The sequence below is a fragment of the Orussus abietinus genome, unplaced genomic scaffold, assembly GCF_000612105.2.
Source record: "Orussus abietinus isolate OABI.00-Male unplaced genomic scaffold, Oabi_2.0 scaffold57, whole genome shotgun sequence".
NCBI lineage: Eukaryota > Metazoa > Arthropoda > Insecta > Hymenoptera > Orussidae > Orussus > Orussus abietinus.
Window position 1 is genome coordinate 184791 of NW_019394270.1, and position 26079 is coordinate 210869.

The 26079-nt window shown below is 43.0% G+C and overlaps 1 protein-coding gene across 1 annotated transcript in view; it reads right to left on the minus strand.

Moving 5' to 3' along the window:
• Positions 1–26079, minus strand: part of LOC105697090 (B-cell lymphoma/leukemia 11A) — a 55264-nt gene that overhangs the window by 17704 nt on the left and 11481 nt on the right. Inside the window, exon 2 of the mRNA XM_012420102.1 lies at positions 370–810. Coding sequence (XP_012275525.1) covers positions 370–810 — 441 coding nt within the window. The remainder of the gene's footprint in view (positions 1–369; positions 811–26079) is intronic.

Genomic DNA, 26079 nt, shown 5'->3' on the forward strand with positions numbered 1-26079 from the left:
AGCCAAACACCGATTGACAAAACCCAAAACAACCCTACATCGCGCCAAGGGATCCTGAACGGAAAATAATCTGAGAAAGAAAACGGAACCCTTCTCCTTCCGGCAGCCCTCAACATTCCAGAATTTAGATCGCCAAGATTTCTGCTAGATTCAGAAAAGAAGTGCTTATGAGGTCCTCGCTGTCAACTCTATACACCGATGCACCGATACATCCCGTAAGATATCCAAAGTTAAGCGAAATAGTTAATCAAAACCAAAGTTATCCTAGATAGATGACTGTCAGGGAGGCGTTGGACAACCAATAGTCCCAGGCCCTTATAAAAGGACCGAAATCTAAAATCCAGAAACTAAACCAAATGTGGTCCTTACCGGAGTTGACGGTGTTGGTGTCGGCGTTGACGGACTCGGTCTTCTGCTTCTTGGGGAGGTCCTCCTTGTCCTCCTCCTGGCCCTCCGTCCGCCTCTTGGGGGTGGAGCTGGCGTTGGCCCTGAGCTCTATGGGGCTGCCGCCGTCCGGGCCGGAGCCCTGGGGGGTAGGTGGACTCTCGAGGCGACTACCCCTCTTGTTGATGGGGGCAGATATGCTCGGCACCGAGCTCACCTTCTCCTGCTCCGCTTTCAGGGCCAGGGCGTCTTCGGGGTCGGAGTCCTCCGGAGCCGCTGCCGGCGGAGGGCTGTGGCAGCCCTGAAGGGAGCTCCGACAGTGGTTAACCTTGTGCTCGATAAACCGCACGATATCGGCTAGGGGGTAGGAGGCTCTGCAGCCTCCGCATTGGACGGTGTCAGGCGAAGAGCCTTGCGAAGTTTCCGCTGCAACAGACAAACGGAGCCAAACTTATTATTCGAGTATTTAGGACATGTATCGACGGAAAATTGCGTCTTTGCTCTAGTCTTGTATACGCTGTGTGACGGTCATATAATATATATGTATTAGAAGTTCCTCACTTCACGGGCCTTCGATAGACCAGCAGTACGCTCATCGCTTGTGCCGCAAAGTCTCTCGGGTTCGAATCCCGCTCAGGAGAGATTTTTTAGGGTCTAAGGCAGGATTTGCCTGATAAACCTTACCTACGAGTCCACAGGCAGACCCGGGATGTAACACAAAAACTGGGAACAACAAACGTATATACGTCAAAATATTTATACAACTTTTCTCCAAATAGGATGCACCGAATAATTGGAAACTTCAGCACGTGAGTATGGGGGCCCTAAGGAAGAACGCGATGCTAGTGAAATTTCATTTTCCGAAAAAAAATGTTTTTTTAATTCTTGTTCGAGATAAATACAACATTTCGTTTGGAAAATGAAATTTCGCATGCATCGCGTTCTTTCTTAGGATCTCCATAATCACGCGCTAAAGTTTAAAATGATTCGGTGCACCCAGTTTGGAGAAAAGATTTATATGTATAGAATGATCCTTTTATATCACCTTAAAAAGGTGTCTATATTTCGAACACTTTTGAATACAAGTGAACGTTAATACCGAAAATAGTGACACTCTGAATGAAATCGAGATACACGTATAGGTGCTAAAATTTGAATTACCTTGATTCCAAAATCAATGATGTTCATTATTTAACGTAATAGGCGGGGTATATTGCTCATTATTTAACGTAATAGCGAGTATCATTGTTTGGGAAGAGCAGGTTACGTCAAAGTGTGGTACCGTCCGTAAAATAGGGGGTCAAACATCTGCTGTCTTGTGGATGCACCGAGGGTTGCATTCAATGCAGTAGATTATAATTCGCATTCAGTGATTTGTTTGAAAATGACGTTAGAATGTTTTAATTCCGGAGGAAAAATGAAAATTCCGCTAATTGTCGGACAGTTTTCTACGTGGTTTCGTCAACAGTCGTGGGACTACCATATTTGTCCCTCCTCTGTAAATAGGGTACGACTATGTGGAATGGTTACGGGGCTAAAGTACCCCCGAAAAGTGTCTTTTCTCTCGGAAGAACCTTTTCTCTTGGGATTATTTCGGAAAAAAAGCTGCGCAACAATGCAGCCTTAGTTCGCTTTCCTTGTATATTTACTCACTCATAAACGCATGGCAGGAAGAATTTCGTTCTCAGCATTGTGAGGTGAAGTACCTCTTGCGGAGTATGTATAACAACATTAATTCCCGACTTAAATTTATGCGACTCGGCGAATACAAGGAGCGAGCGCCAGTTGACTCACGGGAGAAGATTCCCCAAGGTAGCATGGGATTTAATTTTAAATGGGAGCTTTTAATGACCGTTCGTGCACGGTAATTTGCATTAATGCCCGGACCTCGTCATTAGAAGTTAGGGAAATTGCCATGTTATGATTACATCCGGAGCAACTGGACGATTCGCGGATGGCCAGGGTGGATCTTTAGTTCTATACACATCCCGCCGTGAAAGGCGCTCATTATGTACGTAGACGCTAAGTATCTTTTGTGTTTGGCAAGGGGGTCAAGGCCAGAGCAAAAGGTACACATCCTACAACGGTAAGCAATAAAATAATACCAGAGAAAACGCACAGACCGGTCCGAACACATGGACAAGGGCCTTAATATAAATTATACCACGTTTGACGTCATTTTTATTTCCATGCACGCGTCTGAAAACTAAAACCCTCATTTATCGTCCAAAATCTTCGCTACCCCGGGCAAAAGCCTTTAAATCTACCCCCCAAAACCTTTCCAATACCTAACATTTAATAACAACACAAACATTTACAAGGGCAACTCGAGAAAGAAGTTTCTGTATATCACCCAAAAAGACCCAGAGGGGCGACGGAGGGTTAACGAAACAAAGTTAATAAGTTCCCTGCTAATCGCACTCGGTGCCCTAGGTCCGTTAAATATTGATAAAAGTCGCGAAAAGTCCTTTCCAATGTTTCGTTCTCCCCGCGTCGGCGTCGAATACGCGTCGGTTCGGCCGTCGCCAGGACGCATAATTCACCGTAAAGACGATTCGGCCACAAGAGAGGTCCTGAGGTCACCCGCAGACGTCACAATTCACTTTTAGGGTCCTCCAGGAGCATTCCTGGCAAGCATCGCCGCCTCGGCGTATCCCCTCGACCGCGCCGACATTAACATAGAGATTGGCAGGAGTTCATATATCGATCTTTTTCCCCGGCACTCGAGAGCGCCATATTCATCCGTTGGCTGGCCTGCCAGTTCGGGAAAACAAGTCCGTCTACCCCGAGGTCCTCCTCGTGGCTGCCTGTGTGTCGGCCCGCACAGGTTCGCCTCCTCTCTCTCGCCCCGGTGGGGAGCGCGATAGGCGGGTCTCTCTCCTACTCGCGGGACTCGCCAGGGGTGGCGCGCATCCCTCTGCCCTCTTCCGCTTTTATTTCCGCGACTCTCGTGTCGTTCCGCCCCGTGCCCACATCCCGTCCGTTTTCCCCCTTTCCTCGACCGAAGCTCTCCCGCTCTTTCGTTATTTACAGGTGCTTCCGGTGCGCCGAGGACGCGGTTCGATTCTTTCGGGGCGGGTCCCGAGGGCTTGACCACTGGCCAGGGCGCAAACTCGACGTCCAGGCCACTCCTTTGGCTCGCACGAGTTTTAAACCCCTTCCAGAGAGGGATGAGAACCGAGTAGAGGGGGTGCCTCAAAGGGGCCGACTGCGCACTCGCCATGTCGGCCTTCGGCCCAAGGTGGAGACACTCGAGGTGTCAGGCCGAATTCCGGTGCAAGTTCTTTGCGCGTGGTGTGCACGCCGAGTACGAATAGATGCAATCGAGGGGTTATTCACTCAGGAAACAATGGATTTTAATGCTGGAAGTCATTGGAAATCGTTGAACATTCCCGACACGTTCTCACAATTTTGAAGTCGGACGTCAGCTGTTACCGAATCGCATTGCTGTTTATCATATGAAATCAAAGGCAATCGGTTATCAATGAAGGAAATAGGACTGATATGGCATCGGACCCCACATTTTTTGTTACTATTTATTTCCGAACGCAGTTTTGGAGACTTGAGCTGGAGATTGGATTTTAACGCGTCGAACGCGAAGATAATTTTGTTACACTTTTCAATTGAGCGACATAGTTCTTTTACGTAGAATTATTGACGCCATGTCGATCACATGGGACCGACATGGCGGTTCGAGAGTTAATTTCACTTTTCCTGCTTACCAGAAGATTTTTTACTGAATAAAGTTAAGCGGTAATAATGAAAATCGATAAAAGAGATAATGCAAACTTGAGTAAGATTAGAGAAAAGGATCACTAATATTTCTATGCGAGCTGTGCCCTCGACAAAAAATATGCAGTACTTAAAAGTCAAGGCTGGGCATATCCGATAATTGTACGCATTGGTTAGTATAGTGAAAAGGAGACTATAACCATATCTTGGGGATTGCAAGTGTCTTTAAAACGTTGACTGCCACGTCACCCATATTCGGGTGACATACCAGTCAAATAAAATGCGCATGGCAATCAACGTGTTAAACCAAAATTGAATAATTGTCTCTTTACGTTATCTTAAGAGATATATGTTATTTCCTGATTTATGTGATTTTTACTTTCGAGTCTTGTGATTTTTTTTTCAGCGGGTAGGATATTTTTCCTGAAACGAAGGTGCATGAATTATAATTTGAAATTCGGTTCTAACTACTTTCGATGAAGTGTCCGTCCCTTCTAAAATGCACCTTAAAAAAGAGCCGAAGATAGAACATACAAAAATGGCGAGACCCAAGTCATCATCACGAATGCAGCATTTACCCAAATAAACTCCCCGGCAAAGAAGCGCCTTAAAAACGAAGTGTCCCGCCGATGTTTCCCCTGAGAACCGAAATTCCGGCAAGACGTCGAAATGAAGAGAAAGAAAACTGTATAAATAAGAGAAAAAAAAAAAGAACCCTCGGCCTTGGAAACCGCGATAGAATCCGCGAAAGGCAGAAATTCATTCCCTCGCCGCAACTCCATCGAGGTGGGCAGAAGGAGAGGCGAAAAGCAGGGACGAGAAAGATGACGGAAAAGAGAGCAAGAAGGACTTGGGACGGAGAAGAAGCCGAGAAGAGAGTCGTTGAATGGACCTCGAGTCCGTTATTCGCCTACGATTGAAAAGCGCTCGGTTAGAAACAAGAGACCCGCGACCGGTCGTTAGCGACAATAGGCTTTTGTTTTTTCGGGGGCAGATGTTGGACCAGACTCCGGTCCACGTACCCCAGGGTAGTGTCGGGGTAGCACGGGGACAGCACGGGGTAGCACGACCATCCCAAGGAGGAGGTCCGGCGACAGGTCTGAGGGGTCAATGGGGATGAGAGACGAGACTCCGAGATGAAACCTTTTTCTTCGAGGATGGACCCTCGCGTTTGTTTGCCACGCGTCGAGAAAGGCCAAGACCATCTCTGTGCAAGATACTGTGTAGCGGAAAGCGAAGCAACTAACAAGGAAAGTACTCCAGCTGTACCTCACAGGTTGTCGATCTCTTGGTTCCGATGCTGTGGTTCGTCGGAAAATAATACGAAGGGACAGGAATTTTTTATGCGCGATAAATCGCGAGTTTAAAGTGATACGAAAGAATTATTGGGGATGAGAGACGAGACTCTGAGATGAAACCTTTTTTTTCAAGGATGGACCCTCGCGTTTGCCACACGTCGAGGAAGGCCAAGACCATCTCTGTGCAAGATACTGTGTAGCGGAAAGCGAAGCAACTAACAAGGAAAGTATTCCAGAAGAAATTTTAATAATGACATACGTCATCAAAACCGTTCGTTAACTTTTTGCCACGCGTATGAATACCTATTTTATTAAAAATGATTAAAAGTCCCGCGCCGTTTTCAAAAGCACTTACAGTGCCCTGACATCGGTGCGATTGATTTCATTCAGTATTTATAATTGATTGAATTTTTTTAAATATACTAGTCTCACCGTATGTAATACACAACGGTAGAATATTAATTTCAAACAATAAATGCTTGACTTTTGAGTCGAATTGCCCGACGTTCGACAAAATGTCGCGGCGCCGTTGCGACATTTTGCTATTTGCTATTTTGCTATTTTAATAAAAATGATTAAAAGTCCCGCGCCGTTTTCAAAAGTGCTTACGGTGCTCTGACATTGGTGCGATTGATTTCATTCATTATTTATAATCGATTGAATTTTTTTAAATATACTAGTCTGTATGTAATACACAACGGTAGAATATTAATTCCAAACAAAAAATGCTTGACTTTTGAGTCGAATTGCCCGACGTTCGACAAAATGTCGCGACGCCGTTGCGCTAACAAGAAAGGTGGGGCGCGCACGTGAAACAAGTATACTTCGGGAAAGATAACATAAAAATACAATATCGTCGCGCGAATGTAACTTGGATTGCTTACAAATTGGCCCATACATCCGTAATGCCTTCGATCACGTACCGGGTGGCTCGTTTATTTGCGTCCCCGAATAATTCTCCAGCGGAATAATGTGCGAGGAACGATGCGTGGACGTCAAGGATGTCCCATCGATTTCCCGTCGCTCTTCTCTAATATTACAACCGAGACTAATTCCTGTCCCCTTTGCGGGAATTTCGGAAGAATCGCCGAAACAATCTCCCACAGAGGCAAAGGACTCAATTCCCGGAATCAGTTAAGCTTGCGAATAAAATCTGCATAATGGTCCGTGTGCCTCCCTCCTACTCCGTGTGTATCTTTCGACTCGGTGTCAGATAGGAGTCATTTGCCGAGAAGGAAAGCCCATTACAAGATTTACCTAACAAAAATAACAACGAAAATCGGTAACGATTTTCACAAAAAGGAATTACAATTTTTGCAATACAAGATTTACCTAACAAAAATGACAACGAAAAGCGGTAGCGCTTTTCACAAAAAGGAACTACAATTTTTATAATACAAGATTTACCTAACAAAAATAACAACGAAAATCGGTAACGATTTTCACAAAAAGGAACTACAATTTTTACAATACAAGATTTACAAAACAAAAATAACAACGAAAATCGGTAACGCGTTTCACAAAAAGGAACTACAATTTTTACATTTTCTGTAAATGAAAAGAAATAAGGAATTTATCCGTTTATGAAAATTGTGTTAAATTAAAGTTTGTCGTTTTCCGTTGTTACATATCCTTCCGAAATCGTAACGTAATTCTATGATATCTCTTGTACCTGTAATTATGAAAATTGTGTGTATCTTTAGACTCGGGTTCAGATAGAAGTCATTTGACTAGAAAAAGAAAAGCCCATTACATGATTTACCGAAAATAACAACGAAAAACGGTAATAATTTTCAGAAAAAGAAACTACAATTTCTTTGAATAAAAAAATAATGATTTTATCCATGGATATTCTACATTTATAAAAACCATGGCAATTTAAAGTTCGCCTCTTTCCATTGTTAATTATTCCTCCGAAGTCGTAACGCGATTCTTATCTCACCCCGTAATTATGAAAATGGTCTAAGCCAAATCCTAAAGAAAAAAGAATATATCCCACACTTTCTATTACATACATTTAAATTTCATTAATGTGAAGTTAATATTTCAACAGCCAAAAAATTGACTTATACCACTTTGACAAAAGCCACAGGATAAATTTTGAATTACATTTTTCTTTGTAAAATTTGTTAAAATTCAAACGTTAAGATTTAAATTGAAGTCCTATTGCCTCCATCCGCGTGATTGTTACGGGAAAAAACATCGTTTCGACAGTACGTCTACTGAATAGAGATATATATGGAGGTGTTTCAAGTTTCGGAAGGACCTTTTCTTTGTCCCTCTTTTTGCCGAGAATTTCCCTGACGGCCGAGCGGGAACGGCGTGGCACCCTTACGAAGGATAACGCGAGGATAACCCGAGGCGATGTTCTTGTTAGGACATACGTCCCGTCAAAACGTCCAGAGGACACATCGAAACAATCGAATTACGATCATCCCCAGGGCGAGGCCTCGACCGAAACCAATAATTCCATTATCCATTATTGGGTCGCGCCAATTTCCTGGCGGCCTCGCGGCGCGAGGCGTCGGGACGCTCGAGACTTCTACGTGAGGACGCGATGCAGTCCTGCGAGGGAAAACGGCTCCTTTGACAGGACATCAAAGCCTAACTGGTGGAATTAGCACAGTTTATCCGATTTCACTTCCTCCAGGCTTCGGACTCAAAGGGAACTGTTTTACTAGCCATTTTATTCGCCCTGGAATTTATTTACGAAAAATTGCAGGCATTATCATGGCTTCTTTTCCGGAAGGATGTTGTCCTAAAGGTGAAGTGAAACACGTTGAGGAACTTGATCGACGTCGATAAAGAAGATTTTTCTAAATGCCTACTTTGCCGACGTTCGTTTTTATATTGACAGCTGTGTCGAATTATATTGGGTATTGTACTAAATAGCATAATCCACCTGTCGTTTTCGTACAATAAATATCAAGAAATCGAAGTAAAACTCCAGAAATCCTCTGGATTCATGATTTCTGGGGCCCTAATTGACTGCAGAGGGACTCCTTGCGCCATCTGTGATTTCCAGATCAATTAAATTTTCACTCCGGGACCTCGTATTCCCATCGTTTTAGCATAGAAGCGCGTACAACACTTTTTTTGCCTTTATCCCGTTCAAATGCGAGTTTAGCGACTACCAGAGTATTCTAAATTGTTGCGAAATTGTCCTGACCCTTTAGTTTCTCATCAGATCCTTCGATAATTGTATATTGATCGAAATATGAGAGCTCGACGCCATTTTGGTTCTGGTCTGGGCTAAGTTAAAAAATTTTATCCAAAGATCCAAATTTTCAATGTGTCAGGACAATTCTTAGATGATCAGGAGTAATGTGTCGAAGTTTCGGACAGTTTGGTCTAATACCCTTAAAAAAAAGTGTTGTGTTCAAGTCGACTGATTTGAAGGGGGTTTCACTTCACCTTAATATCAAGAATACATTGATAATTTATGGAAACACGTGCTTGATAAAGTTGTTTAGTTTATATACGTATGTGGGTAATTTATGGAAATATCATTAATGCTGATGGACGTTATGAACTGTGTAATAAAGAGTTTTTGGAAAGCGATTAAATGGAATGGTATTGCGAGGAATGTAAAATTGTTTGCCTGATTGCGCGTTTATTTTTGGGGACAATTGCGATTAGTGGATTGATTTCGGTTTTTTGTTAACATTTGGTCTTTGGTGCTTCAGAGGGTTGATACATTTGATGGGAAGTGACGTTTCGAGTAAGCCATCGACATGAAATGCTCATTGCAATACACGTAATCCCCTTAAAATCCCAGGGGAAATCGAATCAGCGGTGGACGTGTTAATTGAAACAATTCCGAAGAGAATGAATTGACGTCAAGGACTCCAAATCAACTCTGAGGGCAGATTTATTAAAAGGGAACTTTTATCCTTTTCCTTTCTCTCGTCCTTCCTCGTGTCCAACTGAATGATACCTTAAGAGTTAAGGCAGAGTTACTTCATGCAATAACATTTAAAAATCCACATGACTTATAATTAATACCATCAATATAAATAAAATAACCCCGAGAACAATTTCTTGGTCAGCTTCTCCTCTTCAATGCTTTCCTTTCCACCAAAATGGACGCAAAACTGAGACATTCTCATCCTCCCTAATTTTCATTAACGTAATCGTTGCTCGCAATTACGTGTAAAAACACTAATGGGCAATCACGTGTAAGTAGAATTGAATAAAAAGAGTCGCTGTGAAGTGTAAAGTATACCCTGTTGGGTGTTGGGTCACAATTTTTATTAACGTAATCGTTGCTCGCAATTACGTGTAAAAACACTAATGAGCAATCACGTGTAAGTAGAATTGAATAAAAAAAGTCGTTGTAAAGTGTAAAGTATATTCTGTTGGGTGTTGGATCACAATTTTTATTGACGTAATCGTTGCTCGCAATTACGTGTAAAAACACTAATGAGCAATCACGTGTAAGTAGAATTGAATAAAAGAAGTCGCTGTAAAGTGTAAAGTATACTCTGTTGGGTGTTGGATCACAAAAACAGAGGAAGTGTCCATCACTCGTTGTTTTTTCATTGACATGCAAAGTGCGGAGCAACGTTCGGTGTTCACTGCATTGAAATACGATTCAATGTGTACACATTACCCAGTGAAGTGTCCACCAATCACGAGCCTGTTAGTCCCTGCCCTGTGCAGAGCTCACGCGACGACGAGAGGAACCACGACGTTGATTGGTGGGGTAATTGGCAGTACAACCGCAATTACGTTGTCGTGAACATGAACGGACAATACCAGATTTGGGATTGCCCGCACGCCCAATGGGACAACGTTAAATAACATCCTCTGAAACGCGACATTTCTTTTTTTTTACTAATTACAAGTATACTTGTTGTGCACCCTAAAGGTTGCTACACATGCAATAGTAAATCATAGCGACTTGTAATCTGTGCAGACAAATCGATTTCTACAACGTCTACACGGTGCAAATATTTGCATCGATTCCCTGTACTAAATGTTCATGGAGTTTGCCCCCTTTCAGCATTTACGGTTGTAACAAAATTATAAATTCAAATTCAACAAATTCATTACGCATTCCTAAACAGATTTATAATTGTATAATATCGTCTTATAATGAAACTAGGAGAAATTCGCATATTTACGTTCTAAATTTACAGCATATGTTGAGGAAATATATAAATAAAACATCATAAAATTGCAATATTTTTTATGATGATGTGTTTAACTCGGAACACAGATTCACCCCAAGTGGTTTTTTAAATTCGTTCATTGTTACGCCCGTGTTACCTTCAAGGCAGCGACACACGTAACAGTTGAGATGTCCAAGGTACCGTGTAGGAATAATTACCCGGAGATTGTCGTAACAAAGTCGATATTTATTCGTAGGCCTTGAGAGCGATGCGTGCGTCGTTTACTGTATGCTTCAGATATTTGGGAAAAACTCTCCCGAGGACGCTCGAGGGTTGCACCAGCTATAAATGTCCAAATGTGGACATTTTCCAGGCCAGGATAAATCCTGGGCCTTCTCGAGGACCAAGCCATGAGGCGACGTCTTAAGTAGTCTCACAAGAGAGACAAAATTAAGGCAGGAAAAAAATGTGAAGACATTTTACGAAAGGAGGAAAGGAAAAGAACAGAGATCCAAACGCCGTTGGTGGTGATGCGCTCGCCACGCAATAAATAACATCGACGTGTAATGTGTTGAATTAAATCGAGTTCCCCATAATATCTGCACAGCAGTTAAATCTGCACAGATTGGTTTGCACGGATTTATCGATAGGTGCGTAGCGTCGTGTAGATCTAGCTAGACATTAAAATTGGGCATCGCATTGTTCATCTTAAAACCTCGAGAGACAAGGAGGTTGTCGGACAAGACGCAGCATTTATTTCATTTCGGGGCGACACGTCCAAAGTTTATGCAACTTATTTCGATGCATGAAGAGCCCAGAAGTGGACACGTCTCAATCCTATCTCCGGCACCAACAACAATGGGAAGGATCCTCGAATCCTGATGTTTAAACCATAACTCCGAGGACTTGTTCCGCGGACACGGCGAGAGTTTCGCGTTTCCGTTGCATTCTAATCTCGAGAAAAATCTCCACCAATCACGAAACGGCTTTCCTTGGAAGACGGGCACACAAGATAAAGACCTGGATTCGAACGCACCCACGAGATGATAAGGGGAAGTACTACGGTGATAGGAGACCCATAGACAACTATGCGAGTTCGATGGGGCGATACCATTCAATTGGAATTGATTTCTTCCTGGATAATTCCATATATCACGAAATATTTGAAATACGTGTACCGTTTTTTAGAAACAATGAAATGATACAACTCTGTGACACATAGACTAATAAAGTGATATTCATGACCGCGTGATGTGTAAATACCGCACAACTCGATCTTCAGCACCGTAACAACAGAGGATTGAGAAAAGATGGACGAAAAATTATTAAACGAATAAATGTGCCCATAATTATGAAAGTGTTCTAAGTCATATATTTTTTGTTTCGAAATTACATTGAATTAATTTCGTTTGAAATAATATGGCGTGAAATAACTGACAAACTCATTTTTTTTTTTTTTAATTTTGACTTAGACCACTTTCATAATTATGGGCACAAATATTGTCTAGACGCCTACCGCACCATAGGTGATTTGAGTTTCGTATTAACGGATATCAAGGCAACTACAAAAAATCCGATTAATTCTGCTTCGGTTTCCAGTTCCCCATAATTAAAATCCCATTAACCAACCTTTAAAAACGGTCTTCCTCTTTCTGAACCGCTTCCTCTCCGAAGGGCCATCCGTCGCCACGTTCGGCGTTTCCGGCTTACGTTGCATCGTAATCGCAGGAAATGGTCCACCGATAACGAGTCGGCACGAACAAATTACTCGCGAACTCGGTACATGGTTCACCCTCAATATTGGTTAACAAATGACATATGTGGGGAGATATCAGACGAATCGGCGGATTAATCGACAGGCCGCGCGAGTACGTTGGTGCGGCGCTGCGACCTCGGATCTGGTTTGGTCCATGCTCGGATGCTGACTGGAGATCCGTAGAGTCCCGAGGGCCCGACAGGATATCAAAAGAATAGAAAGGACCCTCGAAGGGCCACGAGGGCCCTGCGGGGGGAGGCCGGCCCAGAGGGGAGACGACGAGGCACCGATTTTTATTGAAAACCCCCACTTTTTACTCAACCCCCTCGGACTTTTCTCCAGGGGTGAGCACTTTTTGCCGGTCAACCCCTACGGTAACGGAGGCTACCTCCGAAACGTACCGGCCGCGAAAGGATGTCGGATCAGAGAGAGAAAGAGGGTCCTTTTTGGGAAAGGGAGAGAGACAGAGTCCTGCTGGGGCAGGACTTTTTTTACAGATGGACCAGCTTAGGTGCGGAAGCTTTCACAAGGGGCAGGGAAAGAGTTCAAGGGTTGAAAAAAGTAGACCTGCACCAGGGCAACGTGGTGGCCTCCTTTTCTGGCCCTTGTCCTTCGGCTCTTCTCTTTCTCCGATGGCGCCGTTACCTTATCCGATTATTTGGGCGCAATAATATTTGTAATGGATATCCTTGAATCTCGGAAGCGTTTATTTCTACAAGGAATTAAGGGGATGTGAAATCTGAGGGGTCAGTCGTTCATGTAACTTTTCTCCAAACTAGGTGTATCGAATCGTTTCAAATTTTACAACGTGAATGCGAAGGCTATAAGGAAGGTCCTGACGCCCATGAAGTTTCATTTTTATAAAAATCTTGAGAATAACAATAAACAAATTTAAAATAAAATGAAATTTCATGGGCGGCAGGACCTTCCCTATAGCCTTCATATTCGCGTTGTAAAGTCTGAAATGATTCGATACACCCAGTTCGAAGAAGTTTCATAAACGAGGCCTCTCTGAAACCGTCGCATCGTCTTAATCTAAATGTTGGGCTCCTGAAGATAAAAAAAGAGACAAGGTCCACAAGAATTGTTCAGCGAGACGACAACACTAGCGTAGGGTAACGTGACATATAATTTACCTGTATTCATGTTTTCCATGTAAGATTTTTATGAGTTGACCAAATTGTAAAGGATTATAAAATTGAACGGTTTATATTCCTCGATATATGCGTTTTTACATAAGAACTACATTTCTTTATATGTCAGATTTTCGTTAAAAGATCGAAACCTTTATCGGCCTGGCTTAGGATTCAGGAAATGTGGAGCGAAAGCGCCCATCGAATTCGCATTGGCACTCGGAACAACAGGTGCGAGTCGGATGTTTCGAGTGATCCCGATCGGTCCAGAGAGGCGGCTTTCTCGAGAGGATGATGGGGTCCCTCGGAGGAACCCGGTCCTCGGTTAACCGCGAGCATGGGAATCGTCGGGTGCGTATGGGATGCTGGAGCGGGTGGTCCAGACGGGTCTCCTTGTGGGACCGAGAAATCCCGAGACAGGGTGAAATCGGGTTGACCATCGCTCGGCCGATCGCGACAACTGCTCCTTTAAAGAAAAATAGCGCGTCTCTCGTCTCGGCGAGTTATGAAAAATATGAAATCTGGTTCTCACGACCCGAGCCCAATGGAGACCCCTCCGAGTCCACCCGCGTATCGTGGGAGGATCTAGCTAGGCCCATTGTGCCGGCAGGACATTGTCCATTGGGAACGACCAAACAGGTCCTAGAGAGCTGACCTGTCCCTACCTTTTCATCCGGCCTCGGGAGAAACCCTTTCGTTGATTTTTCGATCAAAATAAATCATATGGGCCGCGGCTACGAAAGTCCAGGTGTACGTGCTCCGGAATTACTGGACTACTGAGAAAAACCCCAAAGACGCCTTCCTCGCGCTCTCACCGCGAAACTCTCCCACGAAATTTCTCCTGTCACGGAATACCGCCGGAAATCATTTTCTCTCCTTCCTTTGGCGCCCGAGTGCTACTGTCTCCCTGAGATCTTCGTAAACGTCGGAATCAGGTGGATCTTCGCGTTAATAAAATCCCTAGTATACGGAAATGGTCTGTTAAAGAGGATGGTATATAGGGAAAGATGTACATAGAATTTAGACATATTGTCAGACGAAGTAAATCAATATCATGAATTTTCGATGTATCGTGCGGAATGATCGTCTAGGAAAGAGGAGATACTTCTTTTAAGTATCTGAAATGCCATGATTGAAAGTCTAGGTACATTTCAGTACAATTATTGGCATCAGAGAAATTGTAATAACAACCGTAGGTTAAATTAATGATTGTGATTCTTAATTTTGTACACCGTTAAAAATATTGCGAAACTACGAATATGGTCGAATTAAGTGAATACTAAATCCAGAAACAGGGAATCTCGAAATGAAAACTGAACAAATGGATGCGGCATTTTGAAGAACGTTTGCACGTGAGAATTCATAGAAAAGTATTCAAAACCTTGAATAGAACAATGAGATGAGGAAAGAAATTGGAACAAATGTTAATAATGACACTACAATGCGTTTTTCTCTAAGCACATATCTTCATACGCAATTGCCTTTAAATTCTCACAGAAAGGATCGAGGATTAGTAGGCAAAATATTCCGAAATCTAGTATACGTGTCCCTTGACATTTGTGTATACTTGTATATGAAAATCACGAACACAGTTATGTACGAAAGTTCAAAATAGTTTATTTTAACCAGTTAGCTGTTGCGACCTCTTTGAAACGTGTATCTTCATGGCTAGCATTTGCGTCAAAAACAGCTAATTGGTTGATAAACACTTTGACTACGTGTATACACTACATTTCGAACAGATATGTCTAAAAAGGTACGTTTTGCTCCTTTCATTTCATATGAAGATGTCTTTGGTGGATAAGCAGAAAAGAAGTTTAAACAGATTCTTATTCACATTGACTTCCGGCATCGTTGCACACCCACGAACAATCCCGACACTCAGGGATGACCCACAACTTTTCATTTTTAATTCCAAAAAGTTCCACGTCGGTTTCTCTGAATCGTGGAAGCAGTAGCAGAGTTCCTCCTCGCTATTTCTACCTTTCCCTGTTATCGCAAAGCCACAATGGTCGCCACGGGCAAAAAGAGAAGAAAGCCCAAAGGCCTCCCCATGGACCGATGGGGATGCTATCTCCGCTACTCGCAGTTTAACGTGAATAAAGATCCGTCACAAAACATTAAACCGTTAACTTCTCCAACCAACGAGCCTCTCTCCAAAACCAAAGAATTATTTTTCAAAAATTGCTCCAAGAACCAGGATTTTAAGACTCCATTTAGATATGATGCTGGTGAGTTTGATCATCACTTCCTCTTGAACGTAACCAGTCATCGATCAGGATACAAAGTGGTAACCATCGGATGCATCGTTAAGTATCAACATGTGCACTCAAAATGGCGGACACGGAGTCCTGGGGCCAAAACGATAGTTGCGGTCAAGGAAAGCGTAATTTGCGTGTGTCAGGTCGGAGCCATTCGGCGTCGAAGTAACGCGAGATACGCGAAGTTAGTGGGGTGGCTGCAGTCGTTGGTTCGTCGACTTTTTTCCTTTTCCCTTTTTTTTTTGTCGCAAAGCCACAATGCTCGCGACTGGCAGAAGGAAAAAAAAGGCTTCGGAGCGTCTCTCGACCAATGGGGAGGCAGCGAGTCGCGAGGCAGCTCGCGCATTGTGTTGTCCAGCATCGCCAGCCGAGCGCACATCGGTTAATTAGAAACTTCTATTCGCCGTGGGGTTCGTTACATTATTCAAAACATATCCCGCGAAACTCGCGGTTCGCCGGCTCGCCGAGGCCCGGGCAGCAAAACACCGGGAAACACAACCAACTTTTGACAACGCGTCGAAAGTGCCGAGCCATGTAGCCGTGAAATAATTAACGAATTTCGAATTTTCCCGGGAACCACGGCTCGCAAGTTTTCCAGGCTGATGGCACTCGAGAGTGGGACCGACACAGGGTTCGCCGGAATGCCCTGGGTCAATGGATCCGAGGTACGATCTCGCCCATCTCGTCGTACATTGTTCGCCGATCTCGCCCTTTATGGGGAACGGGCTTTGGGATCCGGGAACTCCGGCTAATCTGCTCCTTTCGATCGGCCGACTTGTCAATCACCTCAAGAGTGGCGACAAACGTGGGCGAGTCCACATCGGGGGCAGTTGGTACCGAGAATCTCATTGAATCCCAGGAGCCATGTGACGAAAAAAGGCTGCATCACCATCGGATGATACGGGGACCTCGGACCTCTCTTGAGCGATATCAGCTGTTCGCTGATTAAGGGGTGACATTTCTAGGTTGAGAATATAAGCTACTTTTCGGATTTCTTGAGAAATTGAATCGGGTCTCCTGTTTATTAAATGCCAAAGGACCAGTCGGTATGATGCTGGATGATCCAACTGGTGCAGTCCATCGGTTGTGGGTTTAAAGATTGGATCCACCATTCTGAGTTTACGTCGTAAGAGGTTTAATTCTTTGATTTTGAACTTTCATGAATACCAGTCTCTTTCCACGTATCGCGAGGTATAGAATGCTACACGTTATCGTGTTATTAAACGCGTCATTTATCGACAAGTTGCACCGACGTCAGCGTTTTCATTCACAGTTTATGGTATCAAAGTTTTGGTTATTCGACAATCAAGCGGATTACTGATGATCAAAGCTGCATTCAAAACCCAACTACATATACTTGCCCTATCCATCGTATGATCTGGTTTTGGTCGCCGCTTTCCACCATTTTGCGAATCAGACATGGCGGCACGGCCTATGCCGCGTGAATCGATTTAATTCGGCTTTGGACGATCAGACCTCCTCATTCCGGATCAACATCCCCAGGATTGCCCTAATTCCTCATTTTAATACATAACTTACGGTATAAAAGTTTTTGTTATTCGCCAATGAAACGGATAACTGATGAACATCACAGCTGCACCCACAACCGAACTACATGTACTTGTCCCACCCATCATACAATTGAGTTTGGGTCGCGGAAAATGGCGGAGACGCCATTTTCCGAATTGGACATGTCCGCATGCCTCATGAATCGATTTTATTCGTTTCTGAACGGTCAAATCCACTCATTCCGGATCAACATCCCTAGGACTGCCTTAATTCGCTATTTTAATACACAATTTACGGTAAAATAGTCTTGGTTATTCGACAATGAAACGGATAACTAATAACCCTCCTCGATCTGGTTTTGGTCGCCACATTCCGCCATTTTCCGAACTAGACATGGCGGCAAAGCCCATGCCACGCGAATCGATTTAATTCGGCTTTGAACGGTCAAACCCACTCATTCCGACTCAACATCCCCAGGATTGCCCCCCGCGGACAGGACAGCCCCAGGGCCGCGATTGGTCCAGGCCCTGCCCCTTGAATGCCCACCAGGCCTCCGTATTTCAATTCCCGAGCAATTATGAATTTTCAAAAAATCCATTCAAGCCAGGCCATTGTTGCCCCTAGGGCCAATGAAAACCGGGTACCAATCGGTCCTCGAATCGCAGTCGCGATTTCTGGATCGAGTCCGTCTCCGGCCCTCCTCTTCTTCTTCTGGGTCAGCCTCGCAATGGCCGGACGTGATTTCTTAAATGTCGCGTCTACTCGCTTTCGATTTGCGTTTCTCGGCTCGGCTCATTAAAGCAAATATCCTGCTGGCCTACCCGCTGGGCCCGATCGCGTTGAAAATCGTCACTTCCGGTTCCGGTGTCTGCAAGTCAAACAGCGATCCATGGACGGAGCTCGTTACGCTTAGGCTAGGTTAGGTTACCCCCGACGACGCTCTCGACGTCGTCGGAAGGAAAGTCGATGGCGAACGCCGATGGACCGTGGATCGGTCTCCCTTTGCCTTCTCCGTTAGAAAAAGATTCGCTTCCGATTCCGATGGAATAACCCTCTTCAGGGGAAGTGATAAAAGTTAAACGCGCGTCGGGGCCTGCGCAATCATCGTTTTGTGGCAATCCCGTCTGCACGCATTACCCGATAAACCGATATACAAGGGTGCTCCGTTACAAAAAGGACACTTCCGGTCCTAGTGGACGACACTTTGCTTCAGAGTAACCGATGACGAAACGTAGATCTATCATGGAATCTTCGTTTCCTTGTAATGATTTCCTAACGTCCTACAAGACGCACAATGTATGACAGATCGACATCTTGCTTCGGGGTAATTGCTCATAAATGTTCGCTCACCAGCCATGTAAAACCTTTTCATTTCCACTAATTTCTTAATGTTTTATCCAGCCTGAAACGTTGACGAGGATCACGTGAAAGTGCCGAACGTTCTCTCCGATTTTCCCTACCCCCGCAAAAACTGCGGTCGAACTTTCCCAAAATTCAACATTACAAGTCTCATACTTCACAATCCACGCTTCATAGTCGTCTCGTAATCGGACAATTAAAATAACCGACAATTGGGATATCTGCTCCATTTAATCCAAGCGAACCAATATGTAAATTTGATGCCGGTCATTACATACCTATTACATGCATTACTTCATGGGACTTAGAACCGTTGAAGAATGGCCGATTTTCTCGGATTCTTGTTCCCTCCCGCTGGCACGCGTGCTTTTGGCGAATTTCTTGGCCTCCGAGGCGGCCTTGAGAAGTCTTCGCCATATCCTTAGGAGCTCGGCTCACGCGTGTCCCAGAATCCCCAAGGACGGCGGATTATATGGTTTTTTAATTGCACACTGGTTCCCATAAAGGCGCGTGTCCGCGCGTTTCCGTACGCACCGCCCGCGCCGAGCTGAGCTGGGCCGAGCCGGGCCGAGCCGGGCCGAGTCGAGCCGAGCCGAGCCGAGCCGAGCCGGGCCGGGCCGCGCCGAGCCGAGCTGGGCCGAGCCGAGCTGGGCCGAGCCGAGTCGGGCCGAGTCGGGCCGAGTCGGGCCGAGTCGAGCCGAGTCGAGCCGAGTCGAGCCGAGTCGAGCCGTGCCGGGCCGGGCCGGGCCGGGCCGGGCCGGGCCGAGTCGAGCCGAGTCGAGCCGTGCTGGGCCGAGCCGAGCCGAGCTGGGCCGAGCCGAGTCGGGCCGGGCCGGGCCGGGCCGAGTCGAGCCGAGTCGAGCCGTGCCGGGCCGGGCCGGGCCGAGCCGAGCCGAGCCGAGCCAGGACAAGCGGGAAGGGCAGAAAAATCTAAAAACACCCGGCCCTCTCCTCGTGTTCCCCTGAACTTGGTGTCTCCGAACCGAAACCTATTTATAGAGATCCGCGATGTCCCTACCCTGCACGCACCAAACTCGCGTGCACGTGCGTGTTACCCGGGCGTCAAATCTAACGGGTGATCGCCGTGAAATACTGGCGGCTCATTGATACCGCGTTAACACGAAAACGGTACTTTCGACCTCGTTTTGGAAACGTAACGACGTGGGTGAAAAGCTTGTCTAACTTAAAAACGAATTGAACGTCGATAAATCGATAATTTTCAAGATGTAGTTATTATTTTCATTACTTTTAAATTCAGAGATCGTTTTTGATATAATTTTGCAAGAACGGACATATGCCTTCTGACTTAAAAAGAAAAATCGATGAACCGATTACTCTCGAGTTAAAATTATGTTAGCACTGCAATATTACTGACAATGAATGACATCATTAAAAAGGACATAATAGATTCATGAATTATGTATTGGAGAATTTATTCAACTATGGTATACTAAACTTATAATACCGTAGTAGATGTATTTAATATACTCGCTTTTTGATGTTGCAAACTAGAGTATAAACTTTCTGATGAAATTACATAAAATTGCAACATTGCGTCCCAACTTAAATCATAACGTAAAGTTTGTAATTTTAGTGCAACTTTATATTCCGAAGTCGTATGAAATTTACAAACATTTTGAAGAGTGTAAGAAATGCTGACTTCGGCGGTACGATCTTTTGAAGTAACTTTTACATTGATTTTGCGATAATCAATTCTCAAGTCACGTTTATATTAAACAGGGGATAAAATGATGATGTAGGACTGGTAGGTTATAGTGGAATTTGTTTTCAAAGCTATGTCAAGGGTGATGTAGAGAAGCCCGTAACGCGATACTTCGTAAATGACTGTTTTCTGAGAAAATGATCTAATTCACCCCGCTGTCAGTTCTTTCTGGCAACTGAAATAGATACTAGAGAATCAGTGGCTGGAATGTTATCCCACTAGAATTTTTCAGTAATACCGTGGTAAGTAATTTGTTCATCTATGATGGCGGCTAATTGTCGGCGCGTCGACATTATTGGCTTACACTTGATTTAAAGTAAATGCAGGCTGTCCTCGCAGTTGCGTACTCCGTAATCACTTAATGAAAAGTCCCGAACGACTGGTTCATTGAAACAAAGTCTGGTACCGACAAGTATGATAAAATGACGTAATATCTTATACCGCTAGGCGGTTAAACGTTCATTCACTACTGTCTTTATGGTACCTTTGTACAATATTAACCGGAGCTTCTTACTTTCAGTGTTCATTGAGAGTGTATTAGCAGGACTTTCGGGCCACTTTCATAATTTTGTATTAATTTATATATATATAGAATGACCCTTTCATATCACCTTAAATATTTATATTGAACTGAGAAGAGGAAACTGAATTAATGCAGTAATTTCAACTGTGACTCGAAGATGTGAAAATGTATAAGCAAAAGACGGGTACACGAGTGTTCATCGAGAATGTATTAGCAGGACCCTCGGGTCACTTTCATGATTTTGTATTAATTCATATATATATAGAATGACCCTTTCATATCACCTTAAATACTTATATTGAACTCAGAAGAAGAAATTGAATTAATGCAGTAATTTCAACTGTGACGCGAAGATGTGAAAATGTATAAGCAAAAGACCTGCATATTTTACTTTTTCGATAAAGTTCTAGCTTTTAAATTTTACAACTGTGACGATCATTTTTACACGTGCCTTTAAACGTGTCATTTTTACTCTGCAATGTTGTATATGTCACACTGACAGATGCAAATATACCTACAATTTATTTACAAGAATCCTGCAGTTGTTGCTGCAGCCGCAATGGTTAAAAGGACAAAAAATTGGTATTACATCTACAGTAATTGTTGTTAAGGTTACAACAATACTTTTACACGCGAGCATATCTAATGATTACGGTATTATTTTTCTGCGTGTGTACACGAGTGTTCATCGAGAATGTATTAGCAGGACCCTCGGGTCAGTTTCATAATTTTGTATTAATTTATATATATATAGAATGACCCTTTCATATCACCTTAAATATTTATATTGAACTGAGAAGAAGAAATTGAATTAATGCAGTAATTTCAACCGTGACTCGAAGATGTGAAAATGTATAAGCAAAAGACGGGTACACGAGTGTTCATCGAGAATGTATTAGCAGGACCCTCGGGTCACTTTCATGATACTTAACTCCTTGCGACCCCGATGACCAACTCGACCCTCGTCCAGGCGACCAGGAAAAGGATCGACTGCTTAAGTTACTTCTTTTATATGTAAAGCGTGACATAATAGGCGGAGATGAATCACGATGGTCTCCAGAGGTGCGCTGCATGGTCAAGTGTCGAGGACGGGAAAATTTCACGGACCTTGTCCATGGTCGAGGGGACAAAAAGCGGGGAAAAAAACTAAACTAAAATGCGCCTAATTCGTTTGGAGAGGCCGGCAGGCCTTGGGATCACTTTACTTCCTCTGAAAGACCGCAGTGACCCGTGGTCAGGTAGATGTAGCCAGAAAGGAGGATCATCTCCATAAGTGAACCTTTTCATTCGAGTGACACATGCACGTGACGAACCCCACGAACGGGCGAAGGGAAAATGCTCCTTTCTCGGAGACGCTTCTTTCACATGTAAACCACGTGTCTCGGTAAATATTTCACCGAAAACGAAATTGCATTCCGTACGGCTTGGAGTAATTTATACCAAATTCTGTACAATGGTTTCGTCCAATGATTCCCTAGTAGCGCAGCATAATTTCTACATATTTTTTTTTTTTGTAATCTTTGTTAAATATCTCAAGCGACAGATTTTTTAAGATGTCTCGTAGATTTTATTCTGATATCTAAAATATTTCTTGAAAATCTCAATGACATATTTGGTTTTAATAATTTATAAGCATATATCAAAATTATATTTTCTAATTTATCAATGTATAATAAAAATACATTTTTTACGTTACGTTTATTATCGGACATTTCATTTGGTATTGAAAAACACGACAAAGTTTTGCAATATCTCCGTTCCGATATTTCATTATGGGAATGAAACGTGTGATTTTGATTTTAAATATTTTTAAAGCGTTTATAATGTATTCGGCAGGTATTATTCAAAAGATACTTATATTAAAATGAAACGAAATGTTTTGTATGTCTACAAGAAAAATGTTACGAAAACACATGAAGCTAATATTATACAAATATTATGAAAATAATATTCTCAAGTAAATGTTTTGCAAATATTTCAAATGTCTGCTAAATATTGACAAAAAGTACGATTTTCGTCAAATGTATAGAAAATATGAGACAAATATTTTGGACTACAAGGGTTGCACGTGTCGGGTACACGCTCCAATAACGTATGATTTATTAAAATCGAAGTATTTATAAATAATTTTATTTTAGATCAGGGCCAGTACCCAGCGAGGGATTTCATTGAAAAAATGACTACGTGAATAACTTTTTGGTAATAATTATAATAACGATACAAATAATTTTTCTTGCGAGACTCGCGTCCTGCGAGCAATAATCGTAACGTAAGGCAGTTTTATTTTTTCTTTCCGAATGTTTCAAATAACTTGTCATCAGGACTGGCGTTTATCACTTTGGTTTTGGGTGCCGTTGATGTTGCAAAACTTATCGCGGATGATTACGCGTTGCAAATATTTTATACTCAAGATCCGCCATGTGCCAAATACGGTTTTACCGATTCTACCCACGCAAGCATTATTTACAGCGCGGAATACTGAATTACTTTTGCGGGAAATTTGTAAATTTATGAACGCTACATTTTTGCCGAGACGTATGATTAAAATGTTTAACCATTCCCGAAATAATTAATTTATAATGCCTGAATTAGGATGCCACGATTCCTATCGTAATTATTTTTTTAAACGCATCAAACATATCGGCAATTCAGATTCCGTATAATATAACTGGTTTTATACGTGTAACTAATTACCAGCTGGTAGTAAATTGTTGATTACATGTCTCGCTGCTAGAATAGCTCGAATGCATCAATCATGCAAAGTAAAAACCTCACGAACACTTACAAGGTTAATATTTCTTACTGATACGATCGTCAGGGGAATTGTACTAAATTTCACGTGTCCCTCTTCAATAATTCCGTACACCGTTCAGAAAACCCCCAAAATATTCACAAATAGATTGCGACGATTTCTTATCATGAAAAATAAAAAAGCATTCCAGCAGCATATCAACATACGCTCTTATATGTAAGCCCTCTAACATTTAACACTAGGTTTACGGGACCCGTCAATTTGACGGAATTCAAACTTCGAAAAGAAATACCGAAAAAACCATAGCATTCATTTTAACCATTTTTGTATCGTAAATTAATCATTTCATCCAAAGAATTTGTACACACAATTATTTTTTCCTAAGCCTTCTAATTATTAAAATCTGTATGTAGTATACCTATCTCTACGAAACCCGTCAAATTGACGGACTAACTAATTTCATAAACAATCCATATATATTTGCTTCGTTGCAGTGAGTGTAAGGCAAAGATGAGAGTGAAAGTTAGCATTGAAAGTGGAAAGATAGAAGGATCTTCGGATAGTGAAGAGGAAAACTTCTTGAAAGGGTGTCGTAGCAAGAAAAGGATGCGCATTTTTTCTTGTTCCGACTCCGAGGATGAGAGGACGAGCATTCCAATCATTTCCGTGATAATTTTTAAAAAAGGACTTTTTACTTATTAATAATTCATTTAAACGTAAAGCCTAGTGTCGTTTAATTCAGACTTAATTTGAATAAATCGATTTTTTATAGAAAATGCGTGTTTTCGTTACCCGTCAATTTGACGGATGCTCGTAGAAACAGGTATATATAAAACGCCCGTAAACCTAGTGTTAAGAGGGAAAATTTGAGAGAAATAACAGTTTTTCTCAAAATTGGGATCGATTTCCATAGCTTATCGAACCCTTCCTGGAATAGATTTCAGGTACTTACAGGTGTAAGTGATATAACAGGTGGAATTATCGACGAACCATGGGGGAGACCTATGCCCTGCCTTCGACTCTTGACCCAGGGGGCAAAAAAGGGCTAAAAAAAAGCGAACGTCTGTATCCGTCGGTACCGACAGATCATTGGTCCAGAGGGTTACCTGGGGGGCAGCTTCGGGCACTTTGGAGGCAGTTTCGGGGCACCTTACCTCGAAGAGAAGGGCCGAGTGACCCCTGGTCAGGTAGACCGACCAGTCCCGGGCAAGTGAATGGGCGACAAAGCCTATAATGCCGGTAGATTACTACTCGAAAGGTGTTCGCACCTTCGAAGGAGGGTCCTGGACAATGGTCGACAATGGGTCGGGAAACCGACACTGCAAACAACATAAATTTCTCTCGCCGGACCATCCTCGAGGACGATGCCTCCTCTATTCCCTTCTCATTCTTCCTGGCGAGAGAGTTTCGCTGGGATCCCCAGTTCCTGTGGGATCGCCACGGTGTTTAGGGAAACCTGCCGAAGAGCTCGTAAAACCATTATTGCGAGCACGGATTTCGCTCTTTTCCCGCAACCGGAGAAAGAAGGTCCTTTTAACTTCCGGCCGACTTCGCATCCGTTCGGAATGCCTATACGAGCGGCTGTACCTTGATCAATATTAAACGCCATTTTTTTTTTAACAAAACAGACCTGATTTCTTAATGAAACGAACATCTAACTTAATTAAGTAAATTGTAGTTTCATTCATTTTTATGGAAATTAATGGACAAATGGATAATTTCTTAAATACAAGTTTTCCGACCATTTGCAGTCTTCTTTGGCCATCGTTGATCCAATTTAAATCGATTTCGACTTTTAGAATAAGTACCGGTATCATTCCCATTTAATTCGTCTTCCCAGAGAAAATCGATATTTCAAGGTATGAATTGAAGTGAAGTGAAACCCGCCGCAAACGAATCAATTCAAAGAAGACAATGGTTTTGCGCCAAAAGCACCGGATGGCCGTCGAATAAACATTAAAAATGAAGAATTCAAGGTAATTCTTGAGTTTTACTTCCATATCTTCGTAATCATATCGCCGAAAAGAAACATGGAGTATGCCATTTCGTGCAATCCTCAACGTAGGACGACACAGCTGACAGAATGACCGTAAACGTCGGTAAAGCGGCGCGCTGTTTCGGGTGGTAAATCGGTCGGAAGAATTTGTTTTAACCGACAAGTTCCTGGATAGATTTCGGTTCACCTTAAGGGGATGTGAAAGTGTCACCCGAAAGCTCAATCGTTCATAAAACTTTTCTACGAACTGGGTGTCTCAAATCGTTTCGTACTTTAAAACGTGAATATGTAGATCCTAAAGTAGGTTCTGAAACTCGCGAAATTAAATTTTTTATAAACTGTTTTTAAAATACTTATAAACAAATTTGAAAAGAATAGAAATTTCATGAGTTTCAGGACCTTCCTTATAGTCTCCCTATTCACGTTGTAAAGTCTGAAACTATTCGGTAAACCGAGTTGGGGGAAAAGTTTTATAAACAAAACCTCTTCGACGCCACTTTCGCATCACCTTAAATGACCAAGTTTTCGGGAAACGAAAA